At 44.4% G+C, this 22,471-nt stretch overlaps 1 protein-coding gene across 1 annotated transcript in view; it reads left to right on the top strand.

Annotated features, from left to right (window-relative positions):
• LOC144727797 (zinc finger protein ZFPM2-like) overlaps positions 1–22,471 on the top strand; it is a 189,660-nt gene that overhangs the window by 152,503 nt on the left and 14,686 nt on the right. Inside the window, exons 6-8 of the mRNA XM_078606909.1 lie at positions 9,756–9,986; positions 11,277–11,405; positions 17,454–17,588. Coding sequence (XP_078463035.1) covers positions 9,756–9,986; positions 11,277–11,405; positions 17,454–17,588 — 495 coding nt within the window. The remainder of the gene's footprint in view (positions 1–9,755; positions 9,987–11,276; positions 11,406–17,453; positions 17,589–22,471) is intronic.

Here is a 22,471-nt window from a genome sequence, read left to right as displayed (position 1 = left end):
ATTTATAAAGAGATAAAAAAACAATATTGAGGAGAAATGCATTGTGTGTATTTAACAAAATAAAACATTGCCATATTCAAACCAAACTCCGCAACAATCGTAAGCAAGCATCAGGCGTACAGTTGGCTAAACAGCATCATCATCATGTTTAAAATAGCAAGAGGCGTTCAGAATTTAAAAAATGGGCCGTTTATTACAGTTGTTTTTTTATTCTTCCAATGTAGCGATGCCGAACATCAGTGCACTTATTCAATTACATAATCGGTTCACAAAGTTCGCGGCTTCAAAGTAAATCTAGCATTGGGTCGCCGTGACTCTTTTTAGTTTTAATTTCTTCAAATTGATGAAACCCGACTTAAGAGCTTGTTTGCTCACAGAATACTTCAAAATGAACTGCACTGAACTGCAAACGATTCCCAAGTTACAGCTGAATTATTTCCAGTAGTTCGTTTCCCTCGGTTTTGCTGTCATGTCATGAGCAAATCTGAGATGCTTCACATTTTTATCCATGCAAGTGTATGCCTTCGTGTCCTGTTTTATCATTCGATTGCAACGCATTATTTCGTTATTTCTAAATTAACTAATGGGAGATGTCGAAGACCTTCGCAAAGAAGGAAATAGGTCTGGCTCAAGATAAATACGAGCAAGACAAAATTGTTGTTCAACAACTTTACTATTCAGTTGCAGATATCTACCATAGGGACATAACTGGGAGACACGGCAGAATATTGTATAGCTGGGACAGTTCCCGCGGGCAGACGAGATGAAAATAATGAATGAAGAGGCGAAAAGAGAGCAGGTTGGAGTACTTTTTAAAAAACTGACCTTGGAAAAGAAGCAGCGTGCCATTGTGGTTAAAAACAGAACACATTTAAATGCTTGTATTTGACCTTCAATGACATATGGATCAGAAACATGGACTTTGACAAAGCAAATTTAACAGAAGCTGCATTCTTGAAATTACACTTAGAGAAAGAGGACAACATTGACCAGAGAACAAACCCAAGCTACAGACATCAAATTGCATCAGCAGCCTGTGAGGAATGGTGATGGCCTGTTTGGGGATGTCTTCATCCAGCAGTGAATAGATCATGGCTTATTATAATGACAATGTTACGACTGGTAATTGATAATTGTTTTTTTACCCTTTTATCTGGCAACAAAACTGACACCTTTTTTTACAAGGAGTCATGTTTGCATTGACCACAATACCTGCAGTCGGAATGCAAACAAAAACAACTTTGATAATGTATGCACTATCCTTGAAATTGATTGGTCCACACCCGAGACAGCTTTCCTTAGAGCCTAATCTCACATGGTGTTGGACCAGAGGACGCCAAAAGGCGCACAACTCAAAGACAACGCACCATCAGAGTATGCGAGCTCGGGGTAAGCATTTACACCATTGGAACCTCATTTGCAAGTAGCAAAATATGATAATTGGTTTTGAGGTTCCAATGGTGGTATAATGTTACGACTGGTAAAGTCACTTTACCACTTTACCGAAAGAACCAAGCATATGAGTCCCTGCAGTCACGAAAGCTTTAAATCAAAATGTTACGACTCACAAATGATCTTCATAGTCCTAAATTTGCCATGTCTCGATTTCACAATTCTATATCTCTATGCAAATCGAATGCACTGCACAAGTGTGTGTGTGTGTGCTTATACGTGCATATATATATGCATAGACATGAAGAGTGATGGTGGTGTGGTTATGATACGACACTATGGTTGTGTAAAACGGACTTAGATTCATAACCATACACAACGCCAGTGGTAATTGTCACTTGAACATGGCCCGAGTTCCTCCTAGGCCACCTTGTGTAGACGACGCTGGTCCCACACTTCCACTACGTTTCACACCGGACTTAATAGGTGTTTGATAAGCTGCAACACTTCCATTGATAGTCAATTCGACCAAATTAGGTCACTAAAAAAAAATCCACATTTCTGAAGTCAAGGGCAGACTCTGCAAGAGAGACAAGACGACCACAGCCGACTTGCCACAGAGCGGAACTTTGGAGGGATGATGGACCGAGTGATCCCCTCCGGTGGAATTTCAACCAGAGTTGAGCGACCGGGCCACGCCACGGATGCCAACGAGCGATGTGCGGCGGTGACAGAAACAAGAGATTCATTGCACGGTGCTCAATCTTTGATTGTGCAACTCGTATAAATGAACGTCACGTCATGTTGAGCGGGGCAATACGCCTTGGACGTTCCGGAGCCACTCCTGCGCCAGGTGTGGCCAATTAAAATAAGTGAATTGTGCTCGCAGATACACAATTGTATATACCGCTCTCCGTGGCCACAGCTCTTTTTATTATTATTATCATCGCCTGATTGTGAACACAATTGTGCAATCTCCCTTCAATTGAGAGAAACCTCAATAGGGTTATTTACATGAATGGTTAAATGTCACAGCTGTTCGAACTCCGCTGGTGAAAGAAATTCTAAACACATCAACAGAAAATGAAGGCCGCGTTGAGCATTTGGCTGTCTAGTGCGATAAACAAACAAAAAAACCACCGAGTGTGTCTATGTGCAATGAAAGTTAAAGTATATCCTAGATTTGAAGCTTTCGTGACTGCAAGGATTCATATTCTTAGGTTTTTTTTTCTTACCTACGTGACTTTACCGGAAAAAAAACCTAAGAATATTAAAGTACATCCATCCGTGGGTTTTTGCACAACTGACAAAATGTTGTGACTGTTCACGTACCGGGAAGGTCTACAGATATCCGAGGAGAGCTACCCCAAAATGAGAACAGCTGAGAGACCAGAATTAGGTGGCAACCCTACTTTGCCACTGATTAAATCCATGGCGAGGAAGTGAATTCAGGAATCAAGCATAAGTAGAGCAGTGTGCCCAGACACACACACACATAAAGATATAGTGCAATAAAAAAACTACACAATTCAACCTCGCAATTATTTAACTGCATATGCGTGTATGGCAATCCCCTGTATAGGAGGGAACACGTGTCAGTAATTATTGTGAGCAGTCGAGGCACAATGTACTTGTGTGAGCATCCTCCAGCATAGCGCCCACACGTTCACCACATGCGGTTAACCACAACTATTAGCAATTTAGCTCCTATTTAGTCGCAGTGTCCATTGTGGTTTGATAAAGGGGCTTATTCATAAGGGGAAATTTTACGTTATTAGATCTACTTGTCACGAAGGATACGATGTTAAATACAGCGCACCTGGATTTCACTCGACTTGGTCCAGATGTGCTCAATATTATTTGACATTCTAGGTGTTCACAATGCCCTCTAACCCTCATTCCTACAAATAACCTTTAATTGAATATATAATTGACAAAGTAATGACAACGCAATTACATGCAGTCGTTCTATTCGGCATAAAGGGCTAAAGACAAATTATGGTGAGAACTTTCACACCTCTGTAGCAGTCGTTGCATTCATGTTTTTATATCTTACTCGTCAATCTCACGACCAGGAAGAGTCCAACGCCACATTGTGTGTGTGTAAAGTCTTACTTGTGTCTGCCATTGTTTCACCCACGGCAAGCAATAAAGAGCGGGCGTAGTAAAACTAAACGCAAGCTCAGGTTGCATGGGTCTAACAGGCCCATGCAGACACTGTGTGTGTTTCTAATATCATCCCAGTGCGATGAGTAGCTTTTTTTTCGATTTAAAGCTTGCGTGACTGCAGGGATTCGTCTTCTTGGTTCTTTCGGTAAAGTCACGTAGAAGGGAAATAATAAAACAATAAAAATAAAACATAACAGTCACGTAGAAGGGAAATAATAAAATAAAATAAAACATAACAAAATACAATAGTGAGAATTGTATTTTGTTATGTTTTATTTTTATTATTTTATTACTTCCCTTCTACGTGACTTTACCGAAAAGAACCAAGAAGATGAATCCCTGCAGTCACGAAAGCTTTAAATCGAAATTTCCCTCACCTCTGTTTAGCGCGGCTGGCTACGTACGTACGGTGTGAAGGAAGTTCAACATACGCGCGTACAAATGTACAGAGCAGCGGTGTGGCGATTGAGTGTGCAGACGGTGGCAACTGCACCAGGGCCCAAGGATCAAAAGTGGGGCCCAGGTGACAGGCTTCGATTGATGGAAAAAAGTGAACAGGGCGGCGGCCCATCTCATTGTTGGCATGACAACCACCCTATGCCACTGATTTCCAGCGCCTACCCAATCTAACGTGTTTCTTTTTAACGACGTTGAAACTTTTACTTTACTCAATGTAGCAAATACAATGCAGTATAGCTGAATGTTATATCGTTTCAATGTTCGAACTAGCCTTATATTATCAATTGGCTGCCCTAAGCCGGTGATGACAATTCCACATTAATATGGCAAGGACAACGATATCCAAAGGACGATCATTAGAGTATCACTATTGTTACCTGTATTCATTGTATCATCATCTGTATTAATCTACTCCATGGAAAGTCAACAGAATCATCCTGTGGTGGAGGGACTGCTACCTGCCTTGGGGATGTGGAATTATTACCACTCAGCTCAGTGTCACCAACTCAGAAGACAATTTCCTTCAGTGTTTCGAACAAGAAGACAATGTAACGTTGACTGTTCTGAAAATAGCGTGTCCTAGAGCGTAAAAAGAAAAGTTTATTCGACAGTATTTTCCAAATTCCATTTTTTTTGCTGTAAAGTGTAATTCATTTCGCGTTCGACGTGCGAATCAAAGTCTTTAATACGCCGGCGTCTGTTTGCCGATTGGCAAAATTATTAATCGTAATTATCACGATGCCGATTGCTGTAGCCTACGGTGCAGTGTCTCGTAATTCACTTTATCTCTGTTGCCAACGGAACGTTCACAGACGGCCGGACGGCCAAGCAGACACCCCGGGGAGCTAAGGAAAACATCTCATTGTCTGCACCTTAAAGAAAATATGATATATATATTAGGAACTATAAATACCTGCTTGATATATATGTGTGTAGCAATGATTTTTCCAAAATCCATTACATATGTCGTATGATACGCAGTATAGCTGCAAAATGTGTTAATCTCATGAAACGTTGTTTTATTCTTTTATAAACACTCGGGGGGAGGGGGGGGTGCAGTGGTGGTGTTGCGGTTAGCGAACTGCGCTCCAAATATGGCAACTCCAGTTGAATTCCCACTCACGACCAACGCCAGTGGCAAATATTGGAACCAGTCCAGGGCCTCCCCCTAGGTCGACTCAGCCTCAGATGAGTACCTGGTGCCGTGTGTAAACATCAGCACTGGGGACACAAAAGCGGTCAGGTGGGGTGCTGGCCACCCACCTCCTCGTGTGCCGTGCCGGCCTTCATAACTCCTCGCAATTAGCACTTGGCCCAACAATTTGTTGAAGGGAATAAACGAAACTAAACACATTTTTTCATGTTACCAGGCAGAAGCGACCTGGCCACAAATGATTGCTCAACGAAGTGGCTTACCATGTGGACATTTATAGCAGCCAAATACTCTAAACGCACATTTCTAAATGTGGAGGGGAAGACCGGAGGACCTGGAGAAAAATCCACGCGACCATCGGGAGAACATGCAAACTCCATACTGGGAATTTGTGTCATTGTTGTGTATATGTGTGGGATGGAGTGCTGATATTTCTTTGCCCGCCCCTCTGGTCAGTACGGTTGGCTACATGCGGTGCGAAAGAAGGTCAACATGAATACACACGTACATCGTGATGGGCACACTGTACTGTGAGCCTGGTGATCCAGGTTTAATTCCCGGCCACGACAATCATCGATGGAGAGTAATATTGGAATTGTCCTGAGTGGCCCTCCTCTTTAACGACTTGCACTGAGCAGCGCTGTGAAGTATGACCGACACAACGGGTGGAGCCCTTGATCCAGCAGTGGAATTGCAAAGGGTGCAATTTGTTGCGTAATCTTAGACTGATCTATAGTACATGAATAATACATACATTTGCAGTATATAACATATACATAACAGCGACTCAGGTTACAATTACAAAGAGTATCTGTCTCCTTAAAGGAATAGCGTGTGTCGAACAGCTTCCATTGGTGTACCCGAGCCAGGAGTGGAAACTCCACATTCCTTTGGCAAGGCGAGTTTGCCCATACGACTACTGATAACTTTTTTAATCAAGTGGGTAATCATCGACAATGGAAGAATGATGGTATTAGTCGAGCTTCAAACCAGGATTTGAACTTGCAAAACTCTAGCATGGCTGTCAGTCTGTAATGCTTTGTTGATATGATATTGGCTTCGAATGCCAGATGTATGGAACCACGTACAGCCATCCAAAAGCGGCGTGGTAAATTGCACTCCAAACCCCGCAGTGGCAGGGATGAATCGAGCTTGCAATGTCAAGGAATCAAGCGGCATCTTCCGAAAATGGCATCGCAACCCCTAGGCTTCGCAGCGAAAATATCTCCAGGAGTTTGGAGCGGAGCCGGAAAGGCAACACAGAGATCATCAAAGGCAACATGACACGTGTAAGCACTTATTTACACTTAAAGCGTACACGCAAAGCACCGTGATTCGCATTCTTATAATGTCCCCATTCACGCAGGCAATTCAAATACGGGTGCCAGTCGGCGTTTGAGAATGCAATTTACGACAGTACTTGCCAAGGTGTGGAACAAAGGAACTCTGAGGTCTGCTCATTTCTTTGACAGCGGATGCTCTGCAGGCTGCAATCAGTGGCAATTCAGATGGTCATTCAGTACGCCTTGGTGTTCCTGGGCGAGAGCGTATTGCGACAATAAGTTTAATCTGCGAAGGAGACCTGGATTAAAATTCTCGGGGAGATTAAATACACACGTAGCCTCTTTTAACCACCACATTGTCACGGGTACACAATTAAGGGCCGCTTGGCTTTGACGAAGTTCTGATATCGATTGGCACCTGAATCGCCGTGATTGCAGTGCAACGTAGAGCGCACAAACAAATACACATACCTTCGCAAACATGTACATGCACACGCGCACGTACAAGCAAGAGCACCCTCCATTTAGACTTATAGACCCGAAGTGTTATTGCTGAGCACCCCTCTGTAGACCATCACGGCATGGCAAGAGCTCGCATAGCCAGCCGGGATACCCGGCTGTCTCTTGTCTCTCCCGTCAAGCTCTAGGAAGCCCATGCAGAAAAGATTCAGATACTATTAAGCGATGCACGTGGTGGCATCTCTCATGACCAGCCATTGAACCCAGTCCATGGAGATTGGAGGGAATTGTAATTGTACAAGACGAGGATCACCCGTTTAGCCAAAACAGACTCTTGGGGCAAGTGCTTAGTTAGTGGGCACCTACGATGGTCGGCATGGCACACACTGGGGTGGGTGGCCAGCACCATTCCCGGCCGCCTTTGTCTCCCCAGTGGCGATCTTTAAACACTGCACAGGTTACTCATTTGAGGCTGAGTAGACCGAGGGGAGGCCCAGAACCGGTTCAGATAATCATCACCGGTGTTGGCCATGAACGGAATCGAACTCGGGTCGCCGGGTTAATCGCACAGTGCACTAACCGCTGCACCACCTCTCCCCACATTGCATTGTACACACACGTGCACACACATGTAGGCCTACACACGAACACATTTAGCCACACACTGTTCATCTTCACTTTCTTGCCAGTGGCAATGCGATTGCTAATCTCTGAGACCCTGTCGAGCTTGTCAATGACTGACGCTCATGCCGGGCTACATCGGTGAGTGTGAGCATTGTGATGGTATCGTCATCAAAGTGCACCTAGCCTGGCATGAGCGCTGTGGTGACATCATCGCACTTGAGCGGCAAAGGTGGCTGTCGTCATTGATACCATCACCTCCGATGAGCGCGGTTGGCTACGTATGGTGAGAAAGAAGTTCAACATGCAGGCACCAGCCCACGGTGCTTCCACTGACAATGAAGTAAAAGCTGCTTCGAGGCAATGCAGGGCACTGGGGGGAGAAGCTACCCCGAAGGCTGCGAATGGAACCTGCAGGATTTAGAAAATTTTCAGTTGCGCTATGTTATTGTGACATACACATGGCATGTCTATTTTGTACAAATGATTCTGTAATTACCACTTTGTTGGGAGTCAACAATGTGTGTTGGGTGAGCATATTGGGGCCCCACCAAGGGAATCTGGAATTTCTCCTACTGAGTCAGGTTTCCACAGCACAGATGATCACCTGCTCATTTGAGAACATTATATAAGTGTGTACTTTTTTTAGGTTTGTGTGTTGTATTTTAAGGGTTGTATCATTGTAGTTCAACAACTGGCATTATCCTCGACACGCAGTCAAAGAGAGGCCCTTCTCATCTACGAACTCGTCACCGCGGGGCTGCACGGTGGAGAGATGTCAATTACCCCACCTGGTGAACAGGAAGTTGTGGGTTCGACCCTGACGCCTGTATATTTGGAATTTGCATTTTCTTCCCGTGGTCGTGTGGAATTTTCTCGGGGACCTCCAGTTTTTCTCTCCGCGTTTGGAATCAACTTGCGTTTAGAGTATTTGGCTGGTATACAATTCCACTTGATAAGCCACTTTGTTGAGCTATCATTTGTGGCCAGGTCACTTTTGAATAAAAGCTATGCAGCTCAGTGGGCCTTAGCTGGTAAAATAAAAATAGGTTTGTGGTTTCCTCGATGAGTCTTTCCCGATAAACTGAGCCATTTCTCCAGACAGTCCAAAATGTGTCTCCCTTCCCCAACGAGCATTGGGCGACATTCATCTCCTTTTAGGATCCTGAGCCAGTGGTGGAAATTCCACATTAATATGGCAAGAGCCAGAATCTCGCGAGGGCAACTGTTGTTGACGATCAACAAGCCGGTATTCATTTGATCAACACTGGAGGGATTACGCCAAGTCAACACTCACATGGGATAGAGCCAAGAAATACTAAGAAATAATAACACATGGCCAAGACCTCTGTTCTGTGTCTCCACATACACATACAAGTAAAATAAGTATTATTATTATTTGACCTACTGGCTTCTCAAATCAATATTAACCAGCAGTATTTGTTTTAGCAAGCAAAGTCTGGACCGGTTTTAGATCTTCTGGCTCTCATCGGCAGAGCCAGAAGCTTGTGAAACGATTCCTGCTGGCTCCATCTCAGGCAGTGGTTTTCAAAGTGTGGTCCCCGGCGGTCCTCCACGTGGTCCGTGGGGCTGTGATGCAAATGCAGGCTGATCCGGAATTAATGACAACTTTTAAACCTTTTGCTTCGGACATTCATTTATATTTTACTCATTATATTTAATTACAAAATTAAGGAAGGTAAACTACCCTGATTAAACTACTCTAATTCTAAGATATAAATGCTGCCCTCCCCCTCCCAAAACAAACCTCTTAGCTGTGTTTAAAAAATATCCATAATAGAGGTTTTTGGGTTAGATCGCGTAAATATATAAATGTGTCGTTAAAACCCGCCACCACCTGACACAGCCAACTAGTAAGGGTTGTCACGTAAACAAAACTTGCCAATTCGTCACTAGTACAGCACACCGGTGTGTTGGAGAGCCAAGCCACAACATTTACAAAGAAAACATTTTTCATGCTCCGTAATAATGTGAATCTTTTTTTTCTGGTATTTACACAGATAAGTGAATGCGTCTTGTCACCAGGAGTGGGTGGCTGGTTCGTGCGCGGAAACACTTGCATCAGCTGAATGGTCCGCAGGCCTAAAACGTTTGACAAACACCACTCTCAGCAACTGCGCCCCGCTCAGCCCAAGAATCGGCCTCGCACGGCACGGCCGTACTGTTGCGTGCTGCAGGGTCGTGCGTTCTCTCCGCAGGAGACGGCGTGTGGTGCACCATCACGTGCTCGGTGCCGGCAGGCGAGGAGCTGGTGGCCTGCGTGGTGTCGGACCCCAGCTGCCCTTCACACCTCCCACTGCCCCCGAGCCTGGCACTGCTGCCCCAGCTGGGAGCGCCTGCCCCACGCCACCCACTCCTGGGGTGTCTAAGTCTGCTGCCCCCCAGGCCTCCTGAGCTCGGAGTCATCGTTCCGCCCTCGCCCATCAACCGTGAGTTCCGCTTGGGGCTTTCGTTAATGCTGGTGGTGGACGCGCAGGGTTGCCACCTCTGTGGTGGTACAACAACAACCACAGCAACAACACAACAGGCCGCTATTGGAAGAACAATACCTCGCAATACCACAACAGGAGAAGGGGGAGCTGCATTGTGAACAAATGCATTGTCGTGAGCGGTGTGCTATTACGTTAATTGACGTAAAAAAACGGGACTTTAAATGTCCTGTGACAGCAGCTACTTCCACAAGAGGATGTCCTGGGAAAACCAGAACAGGTGGCAACCCTAGGTGGACAATGCTTCTAGTGTTCGATCACTGCGTTTCCTTTTAAGAGAGTGGACAGACAGGCTGCTGTCGTGGCAAGGTGGCTCGGAGCCACCGATGGAGATGAGCAATGCCCATGCTGATTTGAGCACGGGGACAATTTGAATTGTTTTTGTAATTGGACAAAGGAATGCAGAGGTGTATCGGTGTCTATCGGGGCTCATAATGGCCACGGTATGCATTGAGCCGACACTGCTCAAATGTTACCGTGATTAAACCAGGCTCTCAAGTGTCGTGCAGCTTTAATTTAGAAAATCGTGCAGATTTGATTTTGCACTTGATGCTACCTAGCCCTTGCCTTGAGAGATAATATGTGTATGATGTTCCGGGGACACATCTTTACATGGGCCTTTCGAATCAGATAACTAAACCGGAATTTGATTAATGGTCGAAAGAAACTCAAAAGTGTTTAAGTCCTAAAACATTAAATTCACAAAATAGGAGGTGGGCGGGCACTCCTAAGCAATGAGCCAGTGCTCCTAAGATCAGACAATTTAAATTCCGGTTTCAGTGTTTAAACCACTGAGCTGATAGCGAGTTGATGGTCTCAGCCTGATCCCCAGTGATGGTTAAAAACGCCATCGCAACAGCTTAATTTCCATAAATATTCGCGACTAAATTTGGGAAAAATTATCCATGTGGTTTGTAGGGTCGATTGCATAGATGTCAAAAAGTAAGTCTACGATACCTGGGACTGTTCCCGAGCGCACAGGGTGAGATACTGCTCTCTGATGATCACAGACAGTTAACGTCGTCTCATTACATGATGCTGACAGCAGCAATGGAATAAAGTTGGAATAGAAACATTAAATGAATATGAGCAAAATTGAAGTGGAACATGAATTACTTTTGGAGACACATCTTTCTGTAGATGTGCTGGAGGACATTCCTCACAATGCGATTTACGATGCATGCAAAGCAATTTCTGTGGTTGTTGTTATTGCTGTTTACGTGAGTGCAGGGAGCGTGTTTCCATGTACAGCGTGTGGGATCTGGTATCGAAGTGAGCGGAACCTTCAAGCGCACCTACAGTTCTATTGCGCCGGGCGACTTCCAGATGGAACTCCTTCGCCTGGAGGACCTGAAAGAGGTAAAATGGTCAAAGCCTCTCCGCAGTGGCTCTGAACTAGGAGTGGAAATTTCACATGCATGTATGTTGAACATCTTTCGTACGTACCCAACCGGGATAATCGGGGGTGCGGGGGAAAGGCCAACAAACGAGACACAAAAATCAATTAGAGTAAAATTAATTTTCAATCTAGGTGTATAGCTTCAGTGCACAAGCTCAGTGGCTTCGTAATATCGGAAGGAAGTGCGTTCCAGACGGCCACAGAAGCGCATCTGAAAGCGCCGCGCGATGCGGTGAGCGTCTTTGTTCGATCGCTAGCCAAAAGCCGCTGCGGCGAGAATGTCTGGAGTTCGCGTGATGGTTCATGCTCCTTGCCGGTCTCTCAATTGGACGACCATCGCTAACTACCAGCCTGGAGAGATGATAAATGTCACTGGTATTATTGATGTAGTTTTGGATAATTTTGTATAGTTACGCTTCGGCGATATCGTTCGACTGGGATTGTGGAGAAGCGATAGCCGAGGTGGGGTGGCATCAGCAGAACTGATGATGATGACCTCATAAGCTTGACCCGAACATACATACTTACATATAACATGCATCACACATTTATTTTAAATCGAATTATGTGGGAACCCAAAGGAGACCTGGAGTGGATACAAAGAAAGATTAGCAAAAAGGTATGTAAGTGAATAAAAAAAAAACAATACAAAAATCAACATAAATAACCCACAACGCATCTCAATGAAATTAATATGAATAACATGTGCAAGAACAAATGTTATATTTTAAAAATATATCAATTCCAGCGATGCATTTCTTTCACACAAATTAAAAATAACGGTTTGACATCATTATAAATCTATAACATATATTTGATCAGTTCCTTGAGCCAATTGACGAACAAATCGTTATTTTCCAACAATACGATTTTTCTTTTTGTCCAATAAAGATGATGCTTAGAATAAGTAAGTAAAACTAGTGCTTTATTTACCTAGCAGGGTCTCACTGGGTTTGAAGACTCTCTTACGAGGAAGGCCCCTGTTTGGGAGGTTTTGGTCAATAACATTTTATTTTATTGCAACAAAACACGAGCCCGGTACATCACGCCGAAGGACTTCAGCCAAGGGTTTGCAAAGAATCCGCGGAAGCTTCCAATGCGGCGCAACGGGACAGCACGACATGGAGGGGGGGGGGGGGCGACGAGGAATGCAGGGCCCTCTGCCCCAGCCAAGTGGGAACCCCGTGCACTGGGGGGGGGGGGGTGGTGGGGGAGATGAAGATTTAAATGGGGAGGGAAGAAGGTGGTGGGGGAAGGGGGGAAACATTCATTTGTTAAACGTCCACGGTGCAGCAGATGACACTCTCGGGGGTGAATTCCCCGCAGAAATTATCGGGCAGCTGCTTGAATCAAACCTTGGGCTCCGGCGAGCTCATCGTACACTCAGGCCTACTGGGCTTCATTAAGGACCGTTGTCCTCTCTCGATGCATCCCAACGACGTTGTTAACGTTCTCAACGCAATCGTGACCGTGTGGGGAATAGAGCCGACGGGCGTCTCAGATGGAGTGGTTACACGTGCACACACTCACAAAACAAAGATTCCCCGATCCGCCTTATCGACTTTTGGGGGCAAGGGCTGTTAGTGAAACACCCGTTAAGGCGTGCATGGCGCACGCTCGGGAGGGTTGCGGCCAGGACTATGGCCAACTTTTTTGGCCTCCCCAACGCTCACGTTTTACGCATATCTCCAGAGACTCATTTAAGGCTAAGTCGACCTCGGCAAGGCACAGGACTGGTCAGATAGGAATGGCCGGAAATTGAACTCAGGTTACCAGCTTTGTGGCAGTGTGCTATCTCTGCAATACACAAAAACATACGTGTTCACACACATATGCACACAATTGGTCCTATAGCCTATCCTAATCTACAGGCCCAATTGCTGTGTGTGAATGCCTGTTATGGAATGGCGTGGCCACCACCACTCACACACACACCTGGCTCACATTTGGTCTCCCCAGTGCAGATGTTCCCACACTGCAACAACGTACATTTTTTAAGGCTGAGTCAATCTAGAGGAGGCTCGGGACAGGTTCGAATATCGTTGTCCACTGATGCTTTTGCATAGTGAGGAATTGAACTCGGGTTGCTGGGAAGGTATTGATAGGCATTCCATCATTGCTTCCACCACTGCTGAGATAAAAAGGTCACCCATCTAGACGTTTAGACCATATGGGGAAATGCCATTAGCAACAACGTATTATTAAGCCCCACTATTACACACACACATACATTCCCCCGACTGATCCTGCTTTCAAGCCGTGAGTAAGTTTGTGATCACTGGGTTCTCACCAATGCCGGGTGTGCTCGTTAGAACGTGCATTGGAGGCTTATGCCGCCAATTACACTGCCACTAATTAAGCCGGAGACAATTAGCCAACTCCATAAACAAGACTTTATTGAGGGGGAGGGGACACCCAGTCGGCCTGCATGGCATCGTGGTGTTTGTAAAACAAAAGGAGTGCTCATACTTTAAGACAAATATAACTTTTCACCCCCGAAGCACAATAATATGAATCTCAATTTGTGTTTGTTCAGTTCTAATAATACATCAGGGATGACTATGGCAGTGGTGAAGGACACGTTTAAAATACCTTAACATCATCATCGTCATCGACCACCATGCTATATTTCGAAATATCATCATCACCAACAACAGACATGATAATTGCACTGCTGGATCAGGGCCTCCCCAATCTCTCTCGGTGTCTCACGATCCCTACTATACAACAATCAACCAAACACGAGCTGATTTAATCACTCCATCTCCTCATTAGACGTACGTTGAGACTTTCAATGTACGATACTGTGGCTGTGCATATCAAGCCAATGGTCAAACACCTACATGTTAACAAGCAACGGCACGTGTGGAGGTTGCTAGGATTGTCGTTGCAGGATAGGGTAAGCAACTTGTAAGTTCAGAGAAGAACATGGAAAGATGCGATGAGCGGGGATGGATTAGGGCGTGTTAATGAAAGAGACGTTGGAAGGGTTCCTAGAGATTGGCTACCGAGGAGAAGACCAAAAGCCAGTTGCTGGGAGACCACACGAGCAGACCTTGGAGTTTTGGTGTCAACCGTGCAGCAAGCTGATGCAAGTGGCAGAAGCAATGACGATGTGTGGTGGCATCACGGACATCGGTCGTGGTGACCCCACTGACCTTGATGAGAGAGAGTTTGTTGGCGACGATGTTGGCATGGTATTCGCTGTCAGTAATCGTCTCGGGCGAGCCGCTGCATCAAGCAAAAGAAAGATCCACCGACAACATTATCGCAGCTTAACATGCACAATGCGTGCCCCTTAATTAAAAGAGTGCGCAAAAAAAATCTCAGAGAAATATGCTAACGAGGCCTTCTATACAATGTTATATGCTAATGAGGAATATGGATCGAGATGTGTACATAAATATGAATAAATGAGCAAAGATGCAAATTTAGATGTATAGCAGATTGTGGAGCATACGATTACATCTTGGACAACTTAACGTGTGAGATTAATTTATTCATTAAGTCATTCATTCAGTCATTCATCATCTGAAATGCCAATTATTTCCTTGGGTAATTATGGGATGATTTCGCCAATCGCCTGTTCAATATACTCAGGTATGGGAGGCCACCTTAGCACTTGGAGAAAACCCATGCATGCGAGTCGATTGCACTCGGCAATGTCAGGGAGGCTTTCTTAGATAAATAGAGATACTGTATTACCATTAGTGTAATTTTTTTTGCATAACCCCCCCGAAATGAAATGGTATAATCCAAATTCTTATGTTACACAGTCGATGGGCGATTGTGTTTTGGAATGTGCCATCATCGTGCAGGGGTGACACAAAGAAAACGAGAACATCTCTCTCTGCTGGTAACCTTAAATGGTCAACCTTGAAATGTTTTACGTTGCTTCGATAAAAATCCCAATTATGGAATATAACTCCGTTTAATTATTGGCAGTGTGGTCATTTGTATGCTAGTATAATTTTCACCACAGTAGTTTTAAGTAAAAAAGAAAATCTAATCAGTCAAGGATAGCCAAGGTAATTATCAAATTCACCATGTTCTCTTTGGCATGCAATGCACAACCCCGTTTAAAGTCTCTGTACATGTTTGCTTCATTTAGATAAATATATGTGTTGTGTGTTCATTTAAGTTTTGCCATTTAAGAATGTGCTTAACGCATATCATAGATTACACAGTCATATTGTAAATAATAGCATTTCCCATTAATGTAACACCTATTTTTATAGCATTCGCTATAGCAAGGACCAAATCCTGAAAGTAATTTTAGCAAACTGACAAGTAAAATATGCCTTAACTCCATCACACTCAAGAGCCCTAAAGTTTACCCTATAAATCATGATTATATTTTTGTCATCAAGTCTTCATGTCATCTCTGCACATTAATTTATAAAAGCGACGAGCCACTATGTAGTAATGGGTAGCATATTGCATTGGATATCAAAAGCAATAGGGTTAGATTCCAGGTCAAAGTCACTTAAGGCTTGGTCAAGGTTCCTTATCCACCCTTGCCTTTGTTTACGCAGCAGCAGCAGCATTTGGTCTGCTGGTAAAACAAAGATTTCTCAACTGAAACAACATTGTTCTCTCAATTCATGTTTATTTATATGGAGCATTAACAAAGCATGTGGGCACACCCACCTGTTCCAAAATGATTGGCCATTATGGAAGAGTAGGCCAAATACTATCTCTAATCGAGGCCCTTCCGCCGTCAGTGGCGTGAGTAAAACATTTCAGTGCTGCACTTTTACTTTCTGTTCCTAAAGCACAACATCTGCTGCAACGAGGACATTAAAGAAACATTATTCACCAGCACAGCGAATTGCTTTGTTATTGCCTTATTCCAATATATATATAATTACTACCATGTAACATTGCGGTTGATTTGTGGATGCACTCACTCCTGCCATCGCAATGTCAAAGTTCCACAACTGGCTATGGGCTCTAAACGCATGTTGCAAAACATGTGTGTTTGGCTGCTTTAAATTTGCACGTGATAAGCCACTTCGTTGAGCTATCAATTGCAGCCAGGTCGCTTCAGAAAAAAAAGTGAGAGGACTCATTGGGTCTAATGTGGTAGAATTAAAAAAACAGAAGCGGCTCTCCATGCCGTTGTCAGCATAAAACCTGCGCTGGCATTTTTGGGCATTCTGGAGTCCAGCCCAGGAATCAAGTCAGCCCATCCTCCATCAAGTCAACAACAGTGTTCATCCCGTGGAAACAATGGCCTCTGCCATATTCAAGCAGCATTTGCACCACCGGGCTAAGGGCTGAGATCGGATCTGTTATGCCAATTAAACACATTCACAGGACATGAGTGTTGCAAACTGTTCGATTTATCAGCTTCTACAGCACGATATCCAGTTTCTCAAAACATTTTGGCTGCCCCCCCCCCCACCACCAAGACCCCATTATACACGAGACGGGCTATACATGCACCCACATTAGTTTGAGGACATGCTATTGTTGATAAAACAATTTGCAAAGGCATACATTAAAATACAACCCAGGATCAATGCCAGCCCATAATCCCTCATGGGTTGGTAAAATATCCACTGCCTGGTGAGGCTGCACCAATTATGTTGAAGCCAAATGGTAATAGTTTTTTTTTGGGTAGATTGGTGCCAGAAGAGGAATGTGGAATTTCCATCACTGAGGCAGCACCACCAATGGAGAAGTCGTTTGAACAAGGGGACACCTTTTTCTTCAACATTTGAGAGAGGGAGATACATAAATGCCTGTAAAATTATGACCACCTAAATCCTGCTTGTCATGAATACAATGAATCTCAAAGTGTGGGTATCACCTAGCTAAATACGGAAATGAACATATATATTGAATTCTCTTTTGTGAAAGATTGAGCCTCATGCGCTTTGCAGTGAAATTACAATTATAGAGCAAAATAACATGTTTTTACAGTTGCCTTTGTTGCAAGCCTACATTGGCTCCACGCCCTGCTCGGATTGCCAGCGTTCACCGCAACCTCCCTTGCCGTGCAGAATCGTACTCGGCCTGCGGCCCAGCTCACCCGGGGAGCGAGGAAGCCACCAAGCCGAGTGGAGGATTCATGGGCGCTGCCGAGACGCACCAGCCGAGACCCAGGAGCGGTTCCTCCCCTCTGCCCTTTGGCCCAGGTACTCGGAGCCGAGTGGCCGTACCCACACTCAACTCTCTGCTTGATGACGACCGCTTGTGTTGCGATCGAAACGTCGTGAGTTTTTTTTTTAAATCATCTTTTTTTTTCTATCTACGTGACTTCACCGAAAGAAACAAAGAATATCTGTATTCTTAGGTTTTTTCGGTAAAGTCACGTAGGTAAAACATTAAAATTAATAAAAGTAAAATAGAATAAAAATCACGACGTTTCGGAGGCAACACAAGCCTCCGTCTTCAGGTGGAACCGGCACAGCCACGACAGCTGTACTTGATACCTACGTGACTTTACCGAAAACACCTAAGAATATGAATCCTTGCAGTCACGAAAGCTTCAAATCTAGAAAGAATATCTGATCATCTGTTTACTAGAATTTATTCAGTTTAGTCTGGGTCTGGCTCAGAATATAACCAAAGCAACGGGGACCCGTTGTGCTCTCATTGTTTACGCTGAAACTAGCTTTGATAACGATTCTATGTCCACTATTCCCGAATGGGTTTTTTTTTATTCCAAATGTGCTTAATGTCGTTATGCACCAAGACAAAGCATCTATTAGGATTGCGCGTTAAGCAATGCAACCTTCTGTGTTGGAGAACATCCTGCAGAAGCAGATATTTGCAGAGCCACCTCCAATATCCCTTCGAGTAGCATCTGGCAGAGGTCGCAACCGGGTACCTGATACCCGTACCCTACCCGTACTCGGCCGGGTACGGGTACGGGTAGCCGTTTGCGACCCTGGTGCGGCCGGGTACGGGTAAGGAACCTCTGGCATCTGGTCAACACAGTAGAGGGCAGTGCTCTCCCATCCACTCTGCATGTGAGCGTAATGTTCGTCATGTAGTAAGTCAACCAATTTGAGTCTCAGAGCTGACATTTGGCCAAATCAAGTGCAGAACTGAGTTAAATCTGATGGGTGTTTTTGTATGTGCAGGCATTGATGTCTGGGCTGAGACCATCACCTCATGACAAATGAGAAACCGGTTTAATCACGATCAGCTGTCTGGATTTTAGCCCATGACCTGAGAAATGTCAGCTATGTTCTGAGACCTTTGATCGTCCAGGCCATCTCTTGATATTACACTTTATTATTAGTAGTATATGTGACTGCATCTCAAGGTGCTTATTTAAAATATTTTGGAGCTGGTGGAGCACTGCAGAGTATGCATGTATGTTGAACTTCTTTCGCACCCGTACACAGCCAACCGTGATAATCTGAGGTGCGGCATAAGGACAAAAAACTAAACGCACGCAAAAAACACCGTGGGAAATAGTGGAGATGTGAATAAAGGGAATTCACACAAGAAGTCAGCTGTTGGCAGGGAAAAGAGTGAAGGTCTTGGGCTGGGACTTGACCATGGGAAGGCTCTTGGTCACGTCGACAGCCAGAGGGAGGGAATTATAGATCATGGGGGCAGCAGCTGAGCAGGAGAAGCTTCCCATCAAGCAATGGCTGCCGGAAGGGCTTTGTCATTAGATGTTAACTACCTCGCCTGGCATACAGGAGGTCGTGGGTTCGATCCCAACCCTCATCCCTGTATTTTTGGAAATGTGCCTGTTCTCCCTCGAGAGTATTTGGCTGCTATAAATGTCCACGCGATAAGCCACTTAATTACGCTGTCATTTGTGGCCAGGTCGCTTCTGAAAAAGAGCCATATAGCTCAGTGGGCCTTACCTGCTAAAATAAAAATAGTTAGTTGTAGTAATTACTGGAGTGGAAAGCATATGGAACAGAGTAGAGTGAGATGAGAGGAAAGATGTATGGAAGGAGTCCATGGAAGATTTCATAGACAGGTGAGGGCAATATTGTAGTTTATTCAGGAGTCAATTGAGAGCCTGTGGGAAGGATCTGAGCGTTGGGATGATGCGATCATATAACATCATATATATATGCATATGGCGTGTGTACATACACGTGCTTCAAGCTGTACTTGCATTGGTATGAATAACTTGATGAAAACGCTCCCAGGAGAGATCGTAGCTTGTAGTCAGCCTCAGAAGCAACACAAATATTTCTTAAATTAGCTCCGCTTGCTTCAAGAGTCAGCGTCACATCTTGACCCCAACAACTCTCCGTATAAATTGCATGCATATATATCGCACTTTTTTTTGTCAAATAGGTAGATGATCTACTCCATGGCACAATGAATCGAATTATTTAATAATACTGCATTGGTAGTCGTGCACAAGTACATATAATACATTTGTCAAAAACACAACCTTAAAACGAAATGCTTCTCATGATCATTTTAAGGCAGTGTTATTGATGAAGGTGTTACGTTTTATGTTTGTTATCAAAGATAGAATGAATTGATTGATATGTTTACATTGTAATTATCAAGCTCTCACCGGGTCTCTTTGAAGTGAATTGTGAAGCATTTAATATGCAGTGTTTTATATACACTAGCGATATACTCCAATTTTGCTGATCAATGTGAAAGATCAGAAGATCGGATTCAGATACAATATTTCAAAAATCCGAGGAAATATTTGTTTTAAACACATTCCTGCGGAGGGAGCTGGTAGGAACGTTGGGTTGCTCGGTCAATGGCCAGGGTCAACGGCGGCGTGGTGTATTCCGTAAATATGGCCGACTGTGAGGGCGGGCACAAGCCGGCGTGAGTAGGTTAAACGTTGAGTTTTATAAGGGCACCACGGGGTGACCAGCCCCTCCCCACCCTCCCCACCCAGCCCCTCCCCACCCAGCCCCTCCCTGCACGACGGACGGACGGACACAATAATTCCCTATGGGCTGATGTAACCAGGAGGTTCCTACCAGTAATTGGTCTGAAAATATGACATCACTAGCCCGTGACGTCACTTCCGTTACATCGCATATGTACTTGTCCTGCTAACAGTGGTGTCACTTGTAAGCAAGAAGAGACATTACACCACCGAAAGGATACAAAATGCAACAAAAGATCCCAATATTGTCACTCAAAACATTTATTTAATCTTCCCCACTGTACAGTATCGATTACAATAATAATCAACATTGGCAAAATAAAACAACAAGTTAAAGCCTGCAGTGTGTTTAAAAAGACAACAACACATCGACTGTTGTTGACTTCCTCAGCTTTGCTGTGTCTCATCAGCGAAATGCGGCCTATTAAACTTTTCCCGTTGGCTTGTCTAGTACTGCAGCCGAGAGCTGTGGGGCAATTTCATTTTGGCAACATAAAAATATCACGACAAGCGATCTAACCCCCAAAAAAACCTCTTATTATGGACAATCATTGCGTTCTTTATTTCTTTAGAACAGCGAATAATGATTTGAAGTATGACCAAAAAATTGCAGTCACCTCAATTTTTAAACTTATGAGGTAAGACTGTGAGGGCTGTTGTTCTAGTCTTGTATTAACACTAATCATCACACTCACCCCTTAATCATTGTATATGGTGTGACCACACAAGAAGGTATTCTTACATCGCATGCTGCTCCTTTTCTGTCCACTTGCACACATTAAGAATGTTCAGGACTGCCGTCAAGAGCCTAACAATGTATGCCAGTGTTACGGACCGAAGTAGCTACTCATTTTTGGTAATTTCTCCCCAAAATAAGCAAGGGTCAGTGTGTGTGTGTTCCTGCTATGTCCAGACAAATGGTGCGCCATCACACTCAGATGCCCATTTGATTATTCCATTTGTAAACAAGTCCTTTCATCCATAACAACTTCGGTGCCATTATTTAGTCACAACAAGAGAGTATTTTTTAAAGTCTGTAAATGCACTGGTGTCTTGACGACGTATAACATTTGAATGGCATTATTATGAAGACGACGAAATCGGCAAAAATGATGCCATATATTACTGCACTGGGCCATTACAAAGTCGGCCATCGTGTGTGCCTTGGCTTGATTGTGGGCACAATGATAAGCATTCCGTTATGGAATTGGCTGGAAACACATTTGTTAATTTTGCATGTCCATTGGCTTAATTAGACAATCACAGCTAATGTCCTGGCATTCCCTGAGTAAAGTGTCTGAATTATATGGCTTTGTCTAAAAGCCAGATATTTGGGAGGTATATGAAACGTTAAATGTCTTGTAGCTGCGTGTTGTCATGTGTGTGCGGGGAGCGGTAGTGTAGCGGTTAGCGCGCTGCGCAACGAACCCAGCGACCAGAGTTCAATTCCTGCTCATGGCCAACACCAGTGAACCGGTTCTGGGCCTCGCCTAGGTCCATTCAGCCTCAAATTAGTATCTGGTGCGGTGTGTAAATATTGGCACTCGGGAGACAAAGGCGGCCGGGCATGGTGCTGGCCACCCAAACCCCTCTTGCGCCGTGCCGGCCTTCATAGGTGCTCGCTAACAGCACTTGCCCCGCCAGTCTGTTTCAGGCGATACGGGGGATCTTTTTATTTGTTTTGTGGGGAGCTGTAGCGCAGTGGTTAGAACACTGTATCTCGAATCCGGTGACCGGACTTCGATTCCCACTCACGACCAACAACAGTTGGATAATTTGAGCAGGTCCTGGGCCTCTACTAGGTCGACTTAGCCTTAAATTAGTACCTGGCGCCGTGTGTTAACATCAGCACTGGGAAGACAAAGATGGTCGAACGTGGTGTTGGTAACCTAACCACCCCACGTGCCATGCCGGCCTTCATAGGTGCTCGCTTACAGCACTTGCCCCAGCAGCCTGTTAAAGGCTATACTGGGATGCTTTGTCTTTGTGTCCACATCCCTACAAACAAAAGCACAGCTCTCCTTGTAAGTCATGGTCGCAATAATTATTTTTCTTGCATCTTATCTCTTAATGATTCATACAATACTTGTCATGTGGGAGTAAAGCTGTTTTAATCAGCATTATCCATGTTAAAATACATATAATACTTGCTTAAATAATCATTACAGAAATAAAAATTGA

This window comes from Lampetra planeri, chromosome 26 (assembly GCF_965212315.1).
Source record: "Lampetra planeri chromosome 26, kcLamPlan1.2.h2, whole genome shotgun sequence".
Classification (NCBI taxonomy): Eukaryota; Metazoa; Chordata; class Hyperoartia; order Petromyzontiformes; family Petromyzontidae; genus Lampetra; species Lampetra planeri.
The sequence above is the reverse complement of the archived record's forward strand: the minus strand, read 5'-3'. Positions and strand labels throughout refer to the sequence as shown.